Source organism: Oncorhynchus keta, chromosome 2, assembly GCF_023373465.1.
Source record: "Oncorhynchus keta strain PuntledgeMale-10-30-2019 chromosome 2, Oket_V2, whole genome shotgun sequence".
Classification (NCBI taxonomy): domain Eukaryota; kingdom Metazoa; phylum Chordata; class Actinopteri; order Salmoniformes; family Salmonidae; genus Oncorhynchus; species Oncorhynchus keta.
In genome coordinates this window covers 59,812,278-59,826,513 of record NC_068422.1, presented here as the reverse complement: position 1 = coordinate 59,826,513, position 14,236 = coordinate 59,812,278, and the positions used below count along the sequence as shown (strand labels likewise).

At 42.8% G+C, this 14,236-nt stretch overlaps 1 protein-coding gene across 8 annotated transcripts in view; it reads left to right on the top strand.

Moving 5' to 3' along the window:
• The window catches only part of LOC118357790 (protein kinase C and casein kinase II substrate protein 3-like), a 28,590-nt gene that overhangs the window by 7,653 nt on the left and 6,701 nt on the right, over positions 1–14,236 (top strand). For all 8 annotated transcript variants that reach the window (XM_035735151.2, XM_035735135.2, XM_035735147.2 and 5 more), the window contains 6 exons: positions 8,289–8,381; positions 9,052–9,208; positions 9,665–9,900; positions 12,105–12,260; positions 13,061–13,236; positions 14,097–14,217. In XM_035735151.2, coding sequence (XP_035591044.1) covers positions 8,328–8,381; positions 9,052–9,208; positions 9,665–9,900; positions 12,105–12,260; positions 13,061–13,236; positions 14,097–14,217 — 900 coding nt within the window. In that variant the 5' untranslated portion in view covers positions 8,289–8,327. The remainder of the gene's footprint in view (positions 1–8,288; positions 8,382–9,051; positions 9,209–9,664; positions 9,901–12,104; positions 12,261–13,060; positions 13,237–14,096; positions 14,218–14,236) is intronic.

Sequence of the window (14,236 nt, the reverse complement as noted above, 5' to 3'; positions counted from 1 at the left end):
GTCTTTGGCATCATTAAAGTGAGGAATGTTTATCAAATCAATTCTGTGTAATAATATTTACGTGATTACACTAATCATGGAAATGTAATTAACTAGGAAGTCTGGGCACCTTTGAAAACCTTCAGATTACAAAGTTATAATTTTCCTAATAACTCTTCAGATATTTTAATATCTGACCAATTAGTCATCTAATTAATTTATTATTCTTTACCTCAAGTTAGTCTCATTCCAAATGTTGTAAATTTGTTTATCTGTACGAACCCAGCCTTTACTATGAATTGTCCATACACCAATTGTCTTAATTATTCATTTACTAACTAAATAATCACAGAAATGCATACACAAACACAGTAGATATGGTTACAAGGAAATGATAGGGGTGGTTCCCTTGTGGGCTAAGCCAATATGACTGCTTGGTGGACAAAGGGAAGTGGGTGGGAAAGACAAAAGAAGTCACTTCTCAGTTGATAATTAAATTAATTGAAATGCTAGTTCTTTACAAATGAATGCTCAATCATTTGGGAATAATTGCATTCAATATATATTTACGCCCAGTGTGTCGATGTGATCTCTATTGGAATCATCAGTCCTTCTGTTGGAGAGTCACTTTATTCTCTCTCTGTCTCTCTGTGTTTCCCTGAAGAGCAAAGTCTTTTGTGGTTAGAATGGATACTTCAGAGTACTATTCAGATATGTTTGGGTTTGCCTAGTCTTGGTACTCAAACCTGTGCCACCTCAGCTTACACAGAGGTTTGCGTGGTCTGAAGAGGATTTCCTCAGGAGGTGTTTTTATTTGTAGAATACAATTCTTTCACAATGAAGGTTTAACATTACATAATTTCACAGTTTCATATTTACTCATTCATTTTATACAAGAATTGAATTCAAACCCCATATTTAATAAATGTACATATTCACAGAGACAGTTGTGTTTCCTGTCCTCTGAGGTCACCAAATGAAACACACTCGTCATACCCGTCCCTTAAGTGTCCACGGACCGTGTCCACTGGCCATTCCCACCTTCTCACAAGTGGGAATTTTGTATCAAATTCCCATTTTTTTGTTTTAGGATTTCGCCATGTGAAATCATTTCTCTCTGTCTCTCTTTCTGCATGGCCAGGGGAGAGAGTCTCCTCCAGGAATTTACAACCTGAGAACAGAACCTGCGTGTCGGAGAGAGAGGTGGATGCCACGATCTATACCCAGAAAGAGCCACATTACACAGCCTTGTTCTAAAATGTATTAAATAACACATTTTTCTCACATACCCCTTAATGACACAGCAGAATTGTTTTTTTTGTTTTTTTGTGAGGATTTTGCTAATTTATTTAAAATAAATTACCTTATTTACATAAGTATTCAGACACTTTGCTATGAGACTTGAAATTGAGCTCAGGTGCATCTGGTTTCTGTTGATCATCCTTGATGTTTCTACAACTTGATTGGAGTCCACCTGTGGTAAATTCAATCGATTGGACATGATTTGGAAAGGCACACACCTGTCTATATAAGGTCCCACAGTTGACAGTGCCTGTCATAGCAAACGCCAAGCCATGAGGTCGAAGTTGTGGTCCGTAGAGACCAGTCAGGATCGAGGCAAAGATGAACGGAGCAAAGTACAGAGATCCTTGATGAAAACCTGCTCCAGAGCATTCAGGACCTCAGACTGGGGTGACGCTTCACCTTACAAAAGGACAATGACCCTAAGCACACAGCCAAGGCAACCCAGAAGTGGCTTTGGGACAGGTCTCTGAATGTCCTTGAGTGGCCCAGCTAGAGGCCAGATTTGACCCCAGATTGAACATCTGTGGAGAGACCTGAAGATAGCTGTGCAGCAATGCTCCCCATCGCTGCCAAAGGTACGCTTATAAAGTACTGAGTAAAGGGTCTGAATACTTGTGTAAATAAGATTTATTTTGTATAAATGTCAAAAATATGATTTATTTGCTTAATCATAAAGGGGTATTGTGTGTAGATTGAGGGGACGGGGGGTGTATTAAATACATTTTAGAGTAAGGCTATAATGTGGAAAAGTCTAGATGTCTGAATACTTTCTGATTGCACTGTGTTGCAGAAATCCAACAAGGAAATTATTTGCAGAACATTCTATGCTTGCTCAGACTTTTGAACAGCGTTTTCAGTGAAAATAAGAGTTGCACATGCTGCTCGTATACATTTAATCAAATTGACTGCAAGTTTCCAGTGTGGTTTATGAGCTCTTGGCTTGTTAATCTGACCCAATTTTGGAAGGAAACACGAGCCTGTGTTCATTCTCTAACTCTGTCAGCATGGGTAACATTCCAAGAAGAGACATTTTCAGTACTCTACAAATACAATAGAACTTAATCTCTCCAGGTAGTGTTTCTAAGCAATGTAAGTAAACCAGTTCCACATGGTATGTGTTCTCCGTCACATCTAAGGGGGAGGGGTGAAAGCACCCATAATGGGTTCTGAATGTGCTGCCATTTGGTATCCAGTTTACCTCTGTTGTTCAGTCCACGGCCTACTTGCCCACAAATACTTGTTTCCAGCTCTGACCTGAGACGACTAGTGCCCTTTTCCATGAAGGGTTCAGCAGCGTTCGACCCAAATCCCTCTGTTAAACAGGACCCGCTGTCTTCTGTCAGCGATGCCCCCGCTGAGGATTTAATCTCCCAGAGATTTAAACAAATTCCAGTTCTGCTAAGTGATCAGGATGAACTAAGCATACTGCCTAAACAAGGTTGGTGACCGGTGGAACGTAAACATCCTCTGACACAGGGATGTTGTCCAATTGAAAGCCTGCAGCACATTTTTATTTAACTTGGCAAGTCAGTTAAGAACAAATTCTTATTTACAATGACGGCCAAACCTTGGACGATGCTGGGCCAACTATGCGCCGCCCTATGGGATTTTCTATCACGGCCGGATGTGATACAGCCTGGATTTGAACCAGGGACTGTAGTGACTCCTTAGACAACTGCATCACTCGGGAGAACGTGGTCTGTTGCTTACAGGGCCTGTGTGGAAGTTTGTTGCTCAGTTATGTTCAGTCAGGGGTCTTCATTAATGCTTGTCATATACTTTGTTTTCCGAAGCATTTAGGATCTATTTTTTTACCTTTATTTAACCAGGCAAGTCAGTTAAGAACAAATTCTTATTTTCAATGACGGCCTAGGAACAGTGGGTTAACTACCTGTTCAGGGGCAGAATGACAGATTTGTACCTTGTCAGCTCGGGGGTTTGAACTCGCAACCTTCCGGTTACTAGTCACACGCTCTAACCACTAGGCTACCCTGCCGCCCCTTTCTATATTGGTCCTCAATATAGAAAGGTTGCTGTCAAGATTTTTGTAACACAATATAAATTTAATAGAAAGGGAAGTCGGGCAATGAATTTTATTCATTCCACCTTTTATTTTGGAGTATTTCTTTTAAAATGGTAATTTATAGGGTTCAACGTGTAATCTCTGAGTAAAGGCTACATGCAGAAAGACCCAGATACCAGAGTGTGTGATTCTGCAGCCTGTCATGTTTACAGATTTAATCTTCTGTAGTATGAATTGAGTGTACTCTATAGATGGCTGCTCTGCTTTCTGCTCTTATCCTTGTGATTTCAATATACCCCCCCCCCCAGGACAGTATAATATCCCTCGATTCCATAAATGTATGGCATCTGTAGAAAAACATTTTCATATTAGTATCTATATCTATTGAATCTGAGCCTTTGGCCCTTCCAGGGACTGAATTTGTATCACTATGTTGAATCCAATGTGACCTCGATTACTCAAGCTGCTGAAATGTCTTACTTATGCCGTCAACTGGTTATTGACTGGAGATTAGTGGTGGTTGAATCACTTGACACAATCACTTGCTGGTTTCCCATCATCGTTCAGGGGTTATATTACTTGACCCCGGGGCCTCAATCACTGTTGTCGTGCTGCATCCCCACACCACCCAACTTTTCCACTCTGAGATGGGGTCTGAGATATTGACTTTTCAATTAGCAGGCCTTGCTGAAGTGAGCCTCTCATTTTCCTGTTTTGGCGTATTTGTGGGAAATGCCTCTCCCTGCTAGCATACATTCCACAGCACCACTCCTCTTCTCCTTGCCAGCAGGAAGTTCAAGGATATTGAATGTCTAAACTGCAGAACTCACCAAAGGTATTCTAAGGAAATTGCTATTGTAACATTTTAACGTTAGCTAGGTTTCCATTCAATTGGGACACATTTCCATGTGAATTATTCTAGAATCCACATAAAGAAAATGTTTTTGTTTTTTACAGCCAGTGGGATGTTTACATTAACTGGACTTGTTGTGGTTTAAAATCAGTGCGTGATGAAGTGCACACAATGTACAGTTAAGCTTATGTTTTCATGTACCAAATAAAAAACCTGAAGGTCGCTGTTTTCCCATTGCATTTTCAACTCTACCAATTTTGTTTTGTCACAAACTGTTGTTTTAAATAGAATGTGTCTACTCTGGTCTTGGCACCTGCGTTCTGGCCAGCAGCTTGCAGGTACAGTGCATGTTGGCTAGTCTACGGATTAGATTTTTATGCATAAGAATATTTTTATTTGTCAAACGACAGTCACGCATTGGTCACCAGAATAAGAGCCTCAATATGTATTGGAAAGCAGCATCAAGCTCGTCACCGTGCACCTTCACTGCCATGTATTTATTAAGGATCTCTGTTAGTTCCTGCCATTTTTAAATGTTGAAATACATTCACAACACATTAAGTGTCCCCTCAGGCTCCTACTCTACTACCACATATCTACAACATCCATGTTTACGTTTGTGTGTATAGTGCGTCTGTTTGTGAAGCAACAGTCCCCACTGTTCCATAAGGTGTATTTTTTTTTTTAAATCTGCCTTTTAAATCTAATTTTACTGCTTACTTGATGTGGAATAGACTTCAATGTAGTCATGGCTCTATGTAGTGCTGTGTGCCTCCCATAGTCTATTCTGGACTTGGACTGTGAAGAGACCTCTTGTGGCATGAATTGTGGGGTATGCATGGGTGGTTGAGCTGTGTGCCAGTAGTTCAAACAGACAGCTCAGTGCATTCAACATGTCAATACCTCACAAATACAAGTAGTGATGAATTCAGTCTCTCCTCCACTTTGAGCCAGGAGAGATTGTCAGGCATATTATTGTTAGTTCTCTGTGTACATCCAAGGGCCAGCTGTGCTGCCCTGTTCTGAGCCAATTGCAATTTTCCTTAGTCCCTCTTTGTGGCGACTGAACAGAAGTCCAGGTGCAACAACTAGGGCCTGTAAGGACCTGCCCTGATGGTAGAGCAGCGCTTTATTATGGTGAGGTTCATATATTTAATCTATTTTAATAAACTGCATAGTTTCCTGAGTCGTAGTTGGAGAACCAAACACCATATCAACGCTTGACTCTAAATTGACTTCTATATGATGGCTATTATATCAATATTTGCACATAAAGATGTTTCCACTGCCATTTCTGGCATAATTAATATAACATTTGTTTATATTCCTTTTCCTTATTTTCTCATTTTAACTGCAAGATGTAAATATTGTGCTTTTTATTGTTCCTGGATGCTGTTGCCATAGTGATAACCAAAGATACCCGTTATTCGGCCTTACTTTTACATATATGCCTTGGATGGAATTGTGGCTGTTTATCATATTTGTAGGTCCATTACCTATAAATTCTCAGAATAATGGTGTAGCTCATGTACAGTACATGATCGAACGTATATGGACACCTGCTCGTCGAACATCTCATTCCAAAATCACGGGCATTAATATGGAGTTGGTCCACCCCCCTTTTCTGTTATAACAGCCTCCACTCTGCTGGGAAGGGGTTCCACTAGATGTTGGAACATTGCTGTGGGTACTTGCTTCCATTCAGCCACGAGCATTAGTGAGGTCGGGTACTGATGTTGGGCAGCTAGGCCTGGTTCAGTCGGCATTCCAATTCATCCCAAAGGTGTTCGATGGGGTTGAGGTCAGGGCTTTGTGCAGGCCAGTCGAGTTCTTCCACACCAATCTCGATAAACCACTTCTCTATGGACCTTGCTTAGTTAATGTGGATGTTGTCATACAGAAACAGGAGTGGGCACAGAATCATCTAGAATGCCCTTGTATACTGTGTTTGGCCTAGCCCGAATCATGAAAAACATCCCCAGACTAATATTCCTACACCAAACTTCACAGTTGGCACTATGCATGTAGCTTTCTCCTGGCATCCGTCCTAACCCAGGTCCGGCCGTCAGACTACCAAATGGTGAAAGCGTGAATCTTTACTCCAGAGAACACGTTTCATGAAGCTTCCGACGAACAGTTATTGTGCTGAAGTTGCTTCCAGAGGCAGTTTGGAACTCGGAAGTGAGTGTAGCAACTGAGGACAGCCGGCGGTCCCGTTCTGTGAGCTTGTGTGGCCTACCACTTCATGGCTGAGCCTTTATTGCTCCTAGATGTTTCCACTTCACAATAACTGCACTTAGTTGACCGGGGCAGCTCTAGCAGAGCAGAAATTTGACCAACTGACTTGTTGGAAAGGTGGCATCCTATGTGCCACTGAGAGTCAATGAGCTCTTCTGTAAGGCCATTCTACTGCCAATGTTTGTCTATGGAGATTGCATGGCTGTGCTCAATTTGTATACACCTGTCAGCAACGGGTGTGGCTCAAGTGGCCAAAGCCACTAATTTGAAGGTGTGTGTGTGTATATACACTGAACAAAAATATTAACGCAATTTGCAACATTTTAAAATAATTTACTGAGTTGCAGTTCATATTAGGGAACCAGGCAATTGTAATTCATTTAATTAGGCCCTAATATATGGATCACACATGATGGATGCCTTTTTTTTTATGGTTGGGGCGTGGATCAGAAAATCAGTATCTGGTGTGACCACCATTTTGCCCCATGCAGTATGACGTTAAGTGTTGGTCCCAAGGGTCACGAGCTGAAATAAAGGATCCCATAAATGTTCCATAAGCACAAGAAGCTTAATTCTCAAGTTTTGTGCAGAAATGTGTTTATATCCCTGTTTAGTGAGCATTTCTCCTTTCCCAGAGAATCATCCACCTGACCAGGTGTGGCATATCAAGAAGCTGATTTTAAAACAGCATTGCACAGGTGCACCCTGTGCTAGGGAACAATAAGGCCACTCTAAAATGTGCAGTTGTCACACAACACAATGCCACAGATTGCTATAGTTTTGTTCAGCATTTGTGCTGTACGAATTCCACAGGTTTGGTCAAATCCTTTTGCAGAGTTACTTTTTTTAAATTCATTTTTCTTTTCAATTGTGGGTTTTCAGACTTGATAGGGAGCGGCTGGTGTTTTTAGCAGTGCAAAATCACGCTGGATAGCTTTGGTAATGAATGTTCCCAGAATCCCCAGTCTTCCTTCCTTCCAAGTTGTTGTCTGTCAAAGGAAGCAATTTGACCTTGGCACAGCTAGCTAATACAATCAGGAACGGGACCAGGGGAAGTGGATGTATAGGGAAGTGTGAACTCTGAACACTGTTCATTTTTTTGAGGTGGGAATTTTAAAAATGGATCTAGATTGGATTTTTTTGGGGGACAATTGTTTTAATTTAAAATCAATTATTTGGTCAATTGACCATACAACAAGTGTTATTTTCAAGCATATGAGAGTACAAGAGCTCAAGGAATGTGGATATCTCAGAGTTTTCGCTCTTGAAAAACATATCAGCTATTTTGGTTGGTAACAGGTAAGACCTGCTATTAGTATGGCTGACTAAGTGTGGTGGTGGGTTAACCTCAATGACAGGGCATCCTTTATCTATCTCATGCAACCCCAGCCTGGCTAAAACTAGTCTGCCTCGGCTCAATCCTCTGACAGAGACAGACACTCAGAGGTGAGACCTGCTCTGCTCCTTTCTCTCCCCTCACCCTACGGGATTACTGGATTACACCTTTAGGGTAGACTCATTAGCTCTGTGAGGAGAAGCTATGGGGCCTTTTCTACAGACTAAGGCTGTGGCGTAATGCCAGTGGATCGCTTCATCAGAAAATACATGAAAGTTAGGAGGGTTCGGGTGAAAAGAAGGGGGAAATGAGAACTCAGTTATTCTGCCCAGCCACTGCTCTTGTATTAACCCTATGGACGCTTGCCAAGTAGGGCAGTAATTTACTTTTCCCTTGTGATGACATGGTAGTTTCTGCTGTTGCTTTTTGGCAATTTCCCTGCATTTTTCTCTTGAATTTTGACTCCCAGACTTTTGAATGGGTTTCACATAACTATAGCCAGCTCTGTAGTCCATCGACAGTCTTACATGTTGTTCTCCCTTCGGTTATAACAGATAGCCGCCATCATTCTGTGCTGTAAAGGCGACCCCGAGATGTCTTCCAACGGAGACCTGCGAGACGTCGGGAGCTGCGACAGCTTCTGGGAGGTAAGCTCAACAACTACACCCCCCCCCCCCAGGGCTGCCAACCCTGTGGCGCTAACCAATGTGTGGAAGTAGAACTACCACGGGACTGCCCCCCTCGGGCAGCCTTCCATCGTTTGCATGGGCAACGCACATAATGGGTCCCTGCTGATTTATATTTCCATGCCCTAGCTATGAGGTTCCTCCCCCCCATTAGCTCCTCTTTTGCCCCACCTCATCAGGCCTGCCCCATCAAGTTATCACTTGCTCTGAGGGAAACTAGCAGCAGTAGTCACCTGCTCTGTTGGCCTGTGGCATTCCCATTTAACCAGCAGCCAAATCAGTCTGATTTTTGTGTGCTATGTTGACAGGTACAAATTTTGAAATTTCAGCTAATTTTGAATGGTTTCATAGATATGTACTACATATCCTCTGCAGCAGTCAACAAAATATGCTGAGGCATTGACATCTGTTTAAGTCTGACATTTTCTGCAACCTGAGGCCCCTCTGGATGATTGTCCAGATGTTCATGTGCTCTCTGTAGGCAGAGGTCAACTGTGGGTTGTCAAATTTTGCCCATTCTTCTCTCGAACTGTTACATTTTTCTAAACCGCAAGTCAACGGCCATATTTCCACGACTTTCTCCCTATGTAGCAGGTCTTTCTTACATAAGTATATGTCCATCTTTACTTAGCCGGGGCACTACAAGAGGACGGTGAAGCGTATCGACGATGGACACAAGCTGTGCAACGAGCTCGTCAGCTGCTTCGCGGAGCGGGCCAAGATTGAGAAGGGCTATTCCCAGCAGCTGAGTGACTGGGCCAAGAAGTGGAGGGGCGTGGTGGAGAAAGGTGAGTTGGCCTGGTGGTGGGGTGATGTTTTCGTAAAAAAGTAACATTTTCCTTCACTACATTCCAAGATATTGTACTTTTTACCCCTTACATTTTCCTTGACACCCAAAAGTAGTTACATTTTGAATGCTTTGCAGGACAGGAAAAGTCCAATTTACTTATCAACCGAACATCCCTGGTCAACCCTACAGCCTCTGGTCTGGCGGACTCACTAAACACACACGCTTTTTTGGTTACAACGTGATTGTTATTTAATTAGTTTTGATGTCCTAACTATTATTCTACAATGTAAAAAAAAAAAAAACCTTGAAAGAGTAGGTGTTCTAAAACCTTTGACCGGTAGTGTAGGTCATTTCTCTGGTTGGATAACGACTTGACTCTCATTGAATGACTTGGAGCCATATGTTATTGGCGTAAAACGTGTCCGTTAACCCTGTGACTTCTCTCTACCTGTAGGGCCTCAGTATGGCACCCTGGAGAAGGCGTGGCATGCCTTCATGAATGCTGCTGATAGGCTGAGTGAGATCCACATGGAGCTGAAGGAGCACCTGGCTGTGGAGGACAGCGACAAGGTCCGTAACTGGCAGAAAGATGCCTTCCACAAGCAGATGATCGGAGGGTTCCGGGAGACAAAGGAGGCAGAGGAAGGTTTCCGCAAGGCACAAAAACCCTGGGTTCGGAAACTGAAAGACGTGAGTGTTGCTCTACTCATTTAGCTTTTTTTTTTTTTTACCCGTTTAATCTTCATACATCAACCCTGAATGACCAATAATAGATCAGTTGTACATATTGTGTTTTGATTTGGCATTTTGTTAGGATCCCCATCGGCTGTTGCGAAAGCAGAAGCTACTCTTCCTGGGGTCCACACCAAACATGAAATATGACAAAATACAGAACATTAATGTTGCTTGTCCCGTGTTGCTCAGTTGATAGAACATGTATCTTGCAACGCCAGAGTTGTGGTTTCGATTCCCACAGGACTGACAATGTTTTAAAAAATTATAATTAATTTAATTGACAAGAACATTCTCATCCTCTCTACAATGGCACACAGCCTACAAATTTGTGTGTATATGTACCGTATATATTTGTGTGTGTGGACACCGTTCAAATTAGTAGATTTGGCTATTTCATCTACACCCAGGTGTATATAATTGAGCACACAGCCATGCAATCTCCATAGACAAACATTGGCAGTAGAATGGCCTTACTGAAGAGCTCCATAAGGTCATAGGATGCCACCTTTCCAACAAGTCAGTTCGTCAATTTTTTTGTACTGCCAGAGTTGCCCCGGTCAACTGTAAGTGCTGTTATTGTGAAGTGGAAATGGCTCAGCCGCGAAGAGGCAGGCCCCACAAGCTCACAGAACGGGACAGCCGAGTGCTGTAGCACGTAAAATTGTCTGTCCTCGGTTGCAACACTCACTACCAAGTTCCAAACTGCTTCTAGAAGCAACGTCGGCACAATAACTGTTCGTCGGGAGCTTCATGAAATGGGTTTCCATAGCCGAGCAGCTTGTGATAGCCAGCCGGAGTCGGCCGGAGTTGTGTAAACCTCACCGCCATTGGACTCTGGAGCAGTGGATACACGTTCTCTGGATTGATGAATCACGCTTTACCATCTGGCAGTCCGACGGACGAACCTGAGTTTGACGGATGCCAGGAGAACGCTACCTGCCCCAATGCATAGTGCCAACTGTATCGTTTAATGGAGGAGGAATAATGGTCTGGGGCTGTTTTTCATGGTTTGGACTAGGCCCCTAAGTTCCAGTGAAGGGAATCTTAACGCTACAGCATACAATAACATTCTAGACTATTCTGTGCTTTGGTAACGGCCCTTTCCTGTTTCAGCATAACAATCCCCCCAAGCACAAAGCAAGGTCCATACAGAAGTGGTTTGTCGAGATCAGTGTGGAAGAACTTGACTGGCCTGCACAGAGCCCTGACCTCAACTCCATTGAACACCTTTGGGATGAATTGGAACGCCGACTGCAAGCCAGGCCTAATCGACCAACATCAGTGCCCGACCTCACAAATGCTCTTGTGGCTAAACGGAAGCAAGTCACCGCAACAATGTTTCAACATCTAGTGGAAAGCCTTCCCAGCGGAGAGGAGGCTGTTGTAGCAGGAAATAGGGGACCAAGTCCATATGAATGCCCATGATTTTGGAATGAGATGTTTGACGAGCAGGTGTCCACATACTTTTGGTAATGTAGTGTATCAATACATTCACATGAAATGTCTAGGTCCGATAGGGGAGAGGCATTGTGCTGTAAGGTGTTGCTTTATTGGTTTTCTGAAACCAGGATTGCTGTTCATTTACGCAATGGGAGTTCCATGCAATAATGGCTCTATATAATACTGTACGCTTTGAATTTGTGTCAGAGCTGTGTGTTTGTTGAATATGCAAACAATTAGGAGTTTTCAACACTGACTGTCACTACGTTCTATAAACAGTCTCGCCTCAAGTCTTATCCAAGAGAGACTATTTATATTATCCCTCTGATTACAATGAAGCGCAAGATGTTGCTCTGTTCTGGGCCAGCTGCAGCTTAACTAGGTCTTTCCTTGCAGCACTTGACCACGACTGGACAATAATCGGCATAATACAAAACCTAGAGCCTGCAGGACTCTCTTTTTGGAGTGTGGTGTGAAAAGCATTTAATTTATTATTGAGACCTTGCCCCGTCTTTACAACCATTCAATCTATATGTTTTGACAATGACCGTTTGCAATCTAAGGTAACACCAAGTAATTTGGTCTCCTCGATTTGTTCAACAGCCACACCATTAATTACCAGATTCAGCTGAGGTCTAGAGCCTAGGGAATGACTTGTACCAAATACAATAGATGTGTGGTTGGTGGTGGTAGTAAACAGAGGAATTCCTCTGTCCAAGGTGGAGTCGTCTAAGAAGAGTTACCAGCAGGCCCGTAAAGAGGAGAAGACTGCTTTGACTCGCGAGACCCACGCCAAGGCGGACCCCACCAAGTCGCAGGAAGAGGTCCGCAAATTTACAGACCGTGTTGAGAAATGCAACCAGGAAGCAGAGAAGGTACTGAAACTCCACATATGTGAACAATAAGTGTTCATCTAGGTAGTCATCAGGTTCCATAACATTTGTTAGTCAAGAGGCTTGAGGTCATTTTCGGTTTTTTTTTTTCTTACATGCTGTACTTTAGCCCATGAACACAAGTAACAAGCCAACCTCTTGAGCATTCAATATGTTATTTGTACCAGCCTTATAGGTTCAGCTAATGGGACCGTCCAGTCTAAAGCGGTGTCGGTGTAATTGGCTCAGTGCAGCCACAAAGCTTTGTTTTAGTTGGGTGTGCTGTCTAGAGGCAGCCTGTCATCAAGTGTAAAATTGTGGGTGGGGAAGCACATACCGACGTGCCTTTTTAAAAATAAAAAAAACATAACTGTTTGGCGTGATGAGGCTTGCAGTGACGAGCAGAAAGACTGGGAGCTGTTTTTGTTGTTGACTGGCTGGATCTATGGAGGCTGTTAATTTTCCACTGTCTGAGCTGTAGGAAGTGCAGCGTAAGGTCCCATTTTGAAGTTGAGTTAGTAATCAAAAGCTTTCCTATAAACTGAGCTCCACCTAATTTAAAATGTAGGGATAGTTTAATTTATACAGTAAATCCTGAAACTGGATTTTTTTCAGTTTACTTGCCCACAGCTAATCTCTTGAGACTACACCCCATAACGAACAACTTTAGCCACACCAAAGCCAGGAATTCTTTCAAATGTATAAATATTTCAAGTGGTATAATATTTTTGCACGTAAAGATGGCGATTCTGTGTCTGAAGCTAGATGTATAGTTGGCTGTGTGTCTGGTTTTTCAACTCCAGGCGAAGGAGCGCTACGAGAAGGCTTTGGAGGAGCTGAACCGCTGCAACCCACGCTACATGGAGGACATGGAGCAGGTGTTTGAGATCACCCAGGAGGCCGAGAAGAACAGGCTGTGCTTCTTCAAGGAGGTCCTGCTGGACATTCACAAACATTTGGACCTCTCCAGCAAGGATGGGTATGACAATTACACCTTCTGCTGACCTAGTGCCTCGACCCTTGTAAGTCAACTGTCAAATATCTTGAGGGAGGTAATCATTCTTTGTTTTCTGGACACATCTATTTATAGTTAACAAACAAACATCTTGGTTCACAAATACATTTCTTCAAAAATCAATTCTCCGCGTTTTGAGTTGGGCGCTGGACGTTCTTTTCCGCTTACATGTATGGTGTTGAGACCTTAGTCATGTTTTACAGTTGCATAAATTGCTCAAGATTGAACAGTAAACTCTGAGCATGGGAATCTAATACTGCAACTATTTTGTAGAATTAGCCTAAGTTTCTGTTCAACAGTATGTGTACACAAGGAGGGAATGTTCAACTGCCGGTGTTGTCCATTAACTACCAGTCTTTCATAACAGGTCCTTACTCTATTTAGACAAGGGCCAGGTGACCATGGAACTGTTGATGGTTGGTCTGGCCTTCCGGCTGAGCAAATATTCAGTGGAATTTTGCCACATTCTTATAGCTTGGTATTATCTATGGGTTTGACTGGAGAAAGTCCACCAATCCCGCAACAAAATAAAAATGTTACTGTGATTTCAGTTTTATTTGTGGAGCTCAGCATATCCTCCCCCTTTTTTTAAATGGTAGTCTTTTTTTAAAAATGTTCCTGTAATGAAATGTTTTTTGAAACGTGTGCCCTCATTTTTCCACATACCCCTGTTATCCGGTGTATTTATACCCAAGATGTACGCATTAGATAATTGCGCTTTGCATCCCGTACACGTGTTGAACCATCTTGCTCACTGACCACAGTATTGTGTTAAGTGCGGGTAATGTGACTCCAGTGATTAACAGAGGGAATTTGTCCCTTAGATTCAAGGTCCTGTACCGTGACCTGGGCCAGGCCATCACTGCAGCCAATGACAGCGAAGATCTGAGGTGGTGGAGAAACACCCATGGACCTGGCATGAGCATGAACTGGCCACAGTTTGAGGTAAAGGACATTGTCTGTC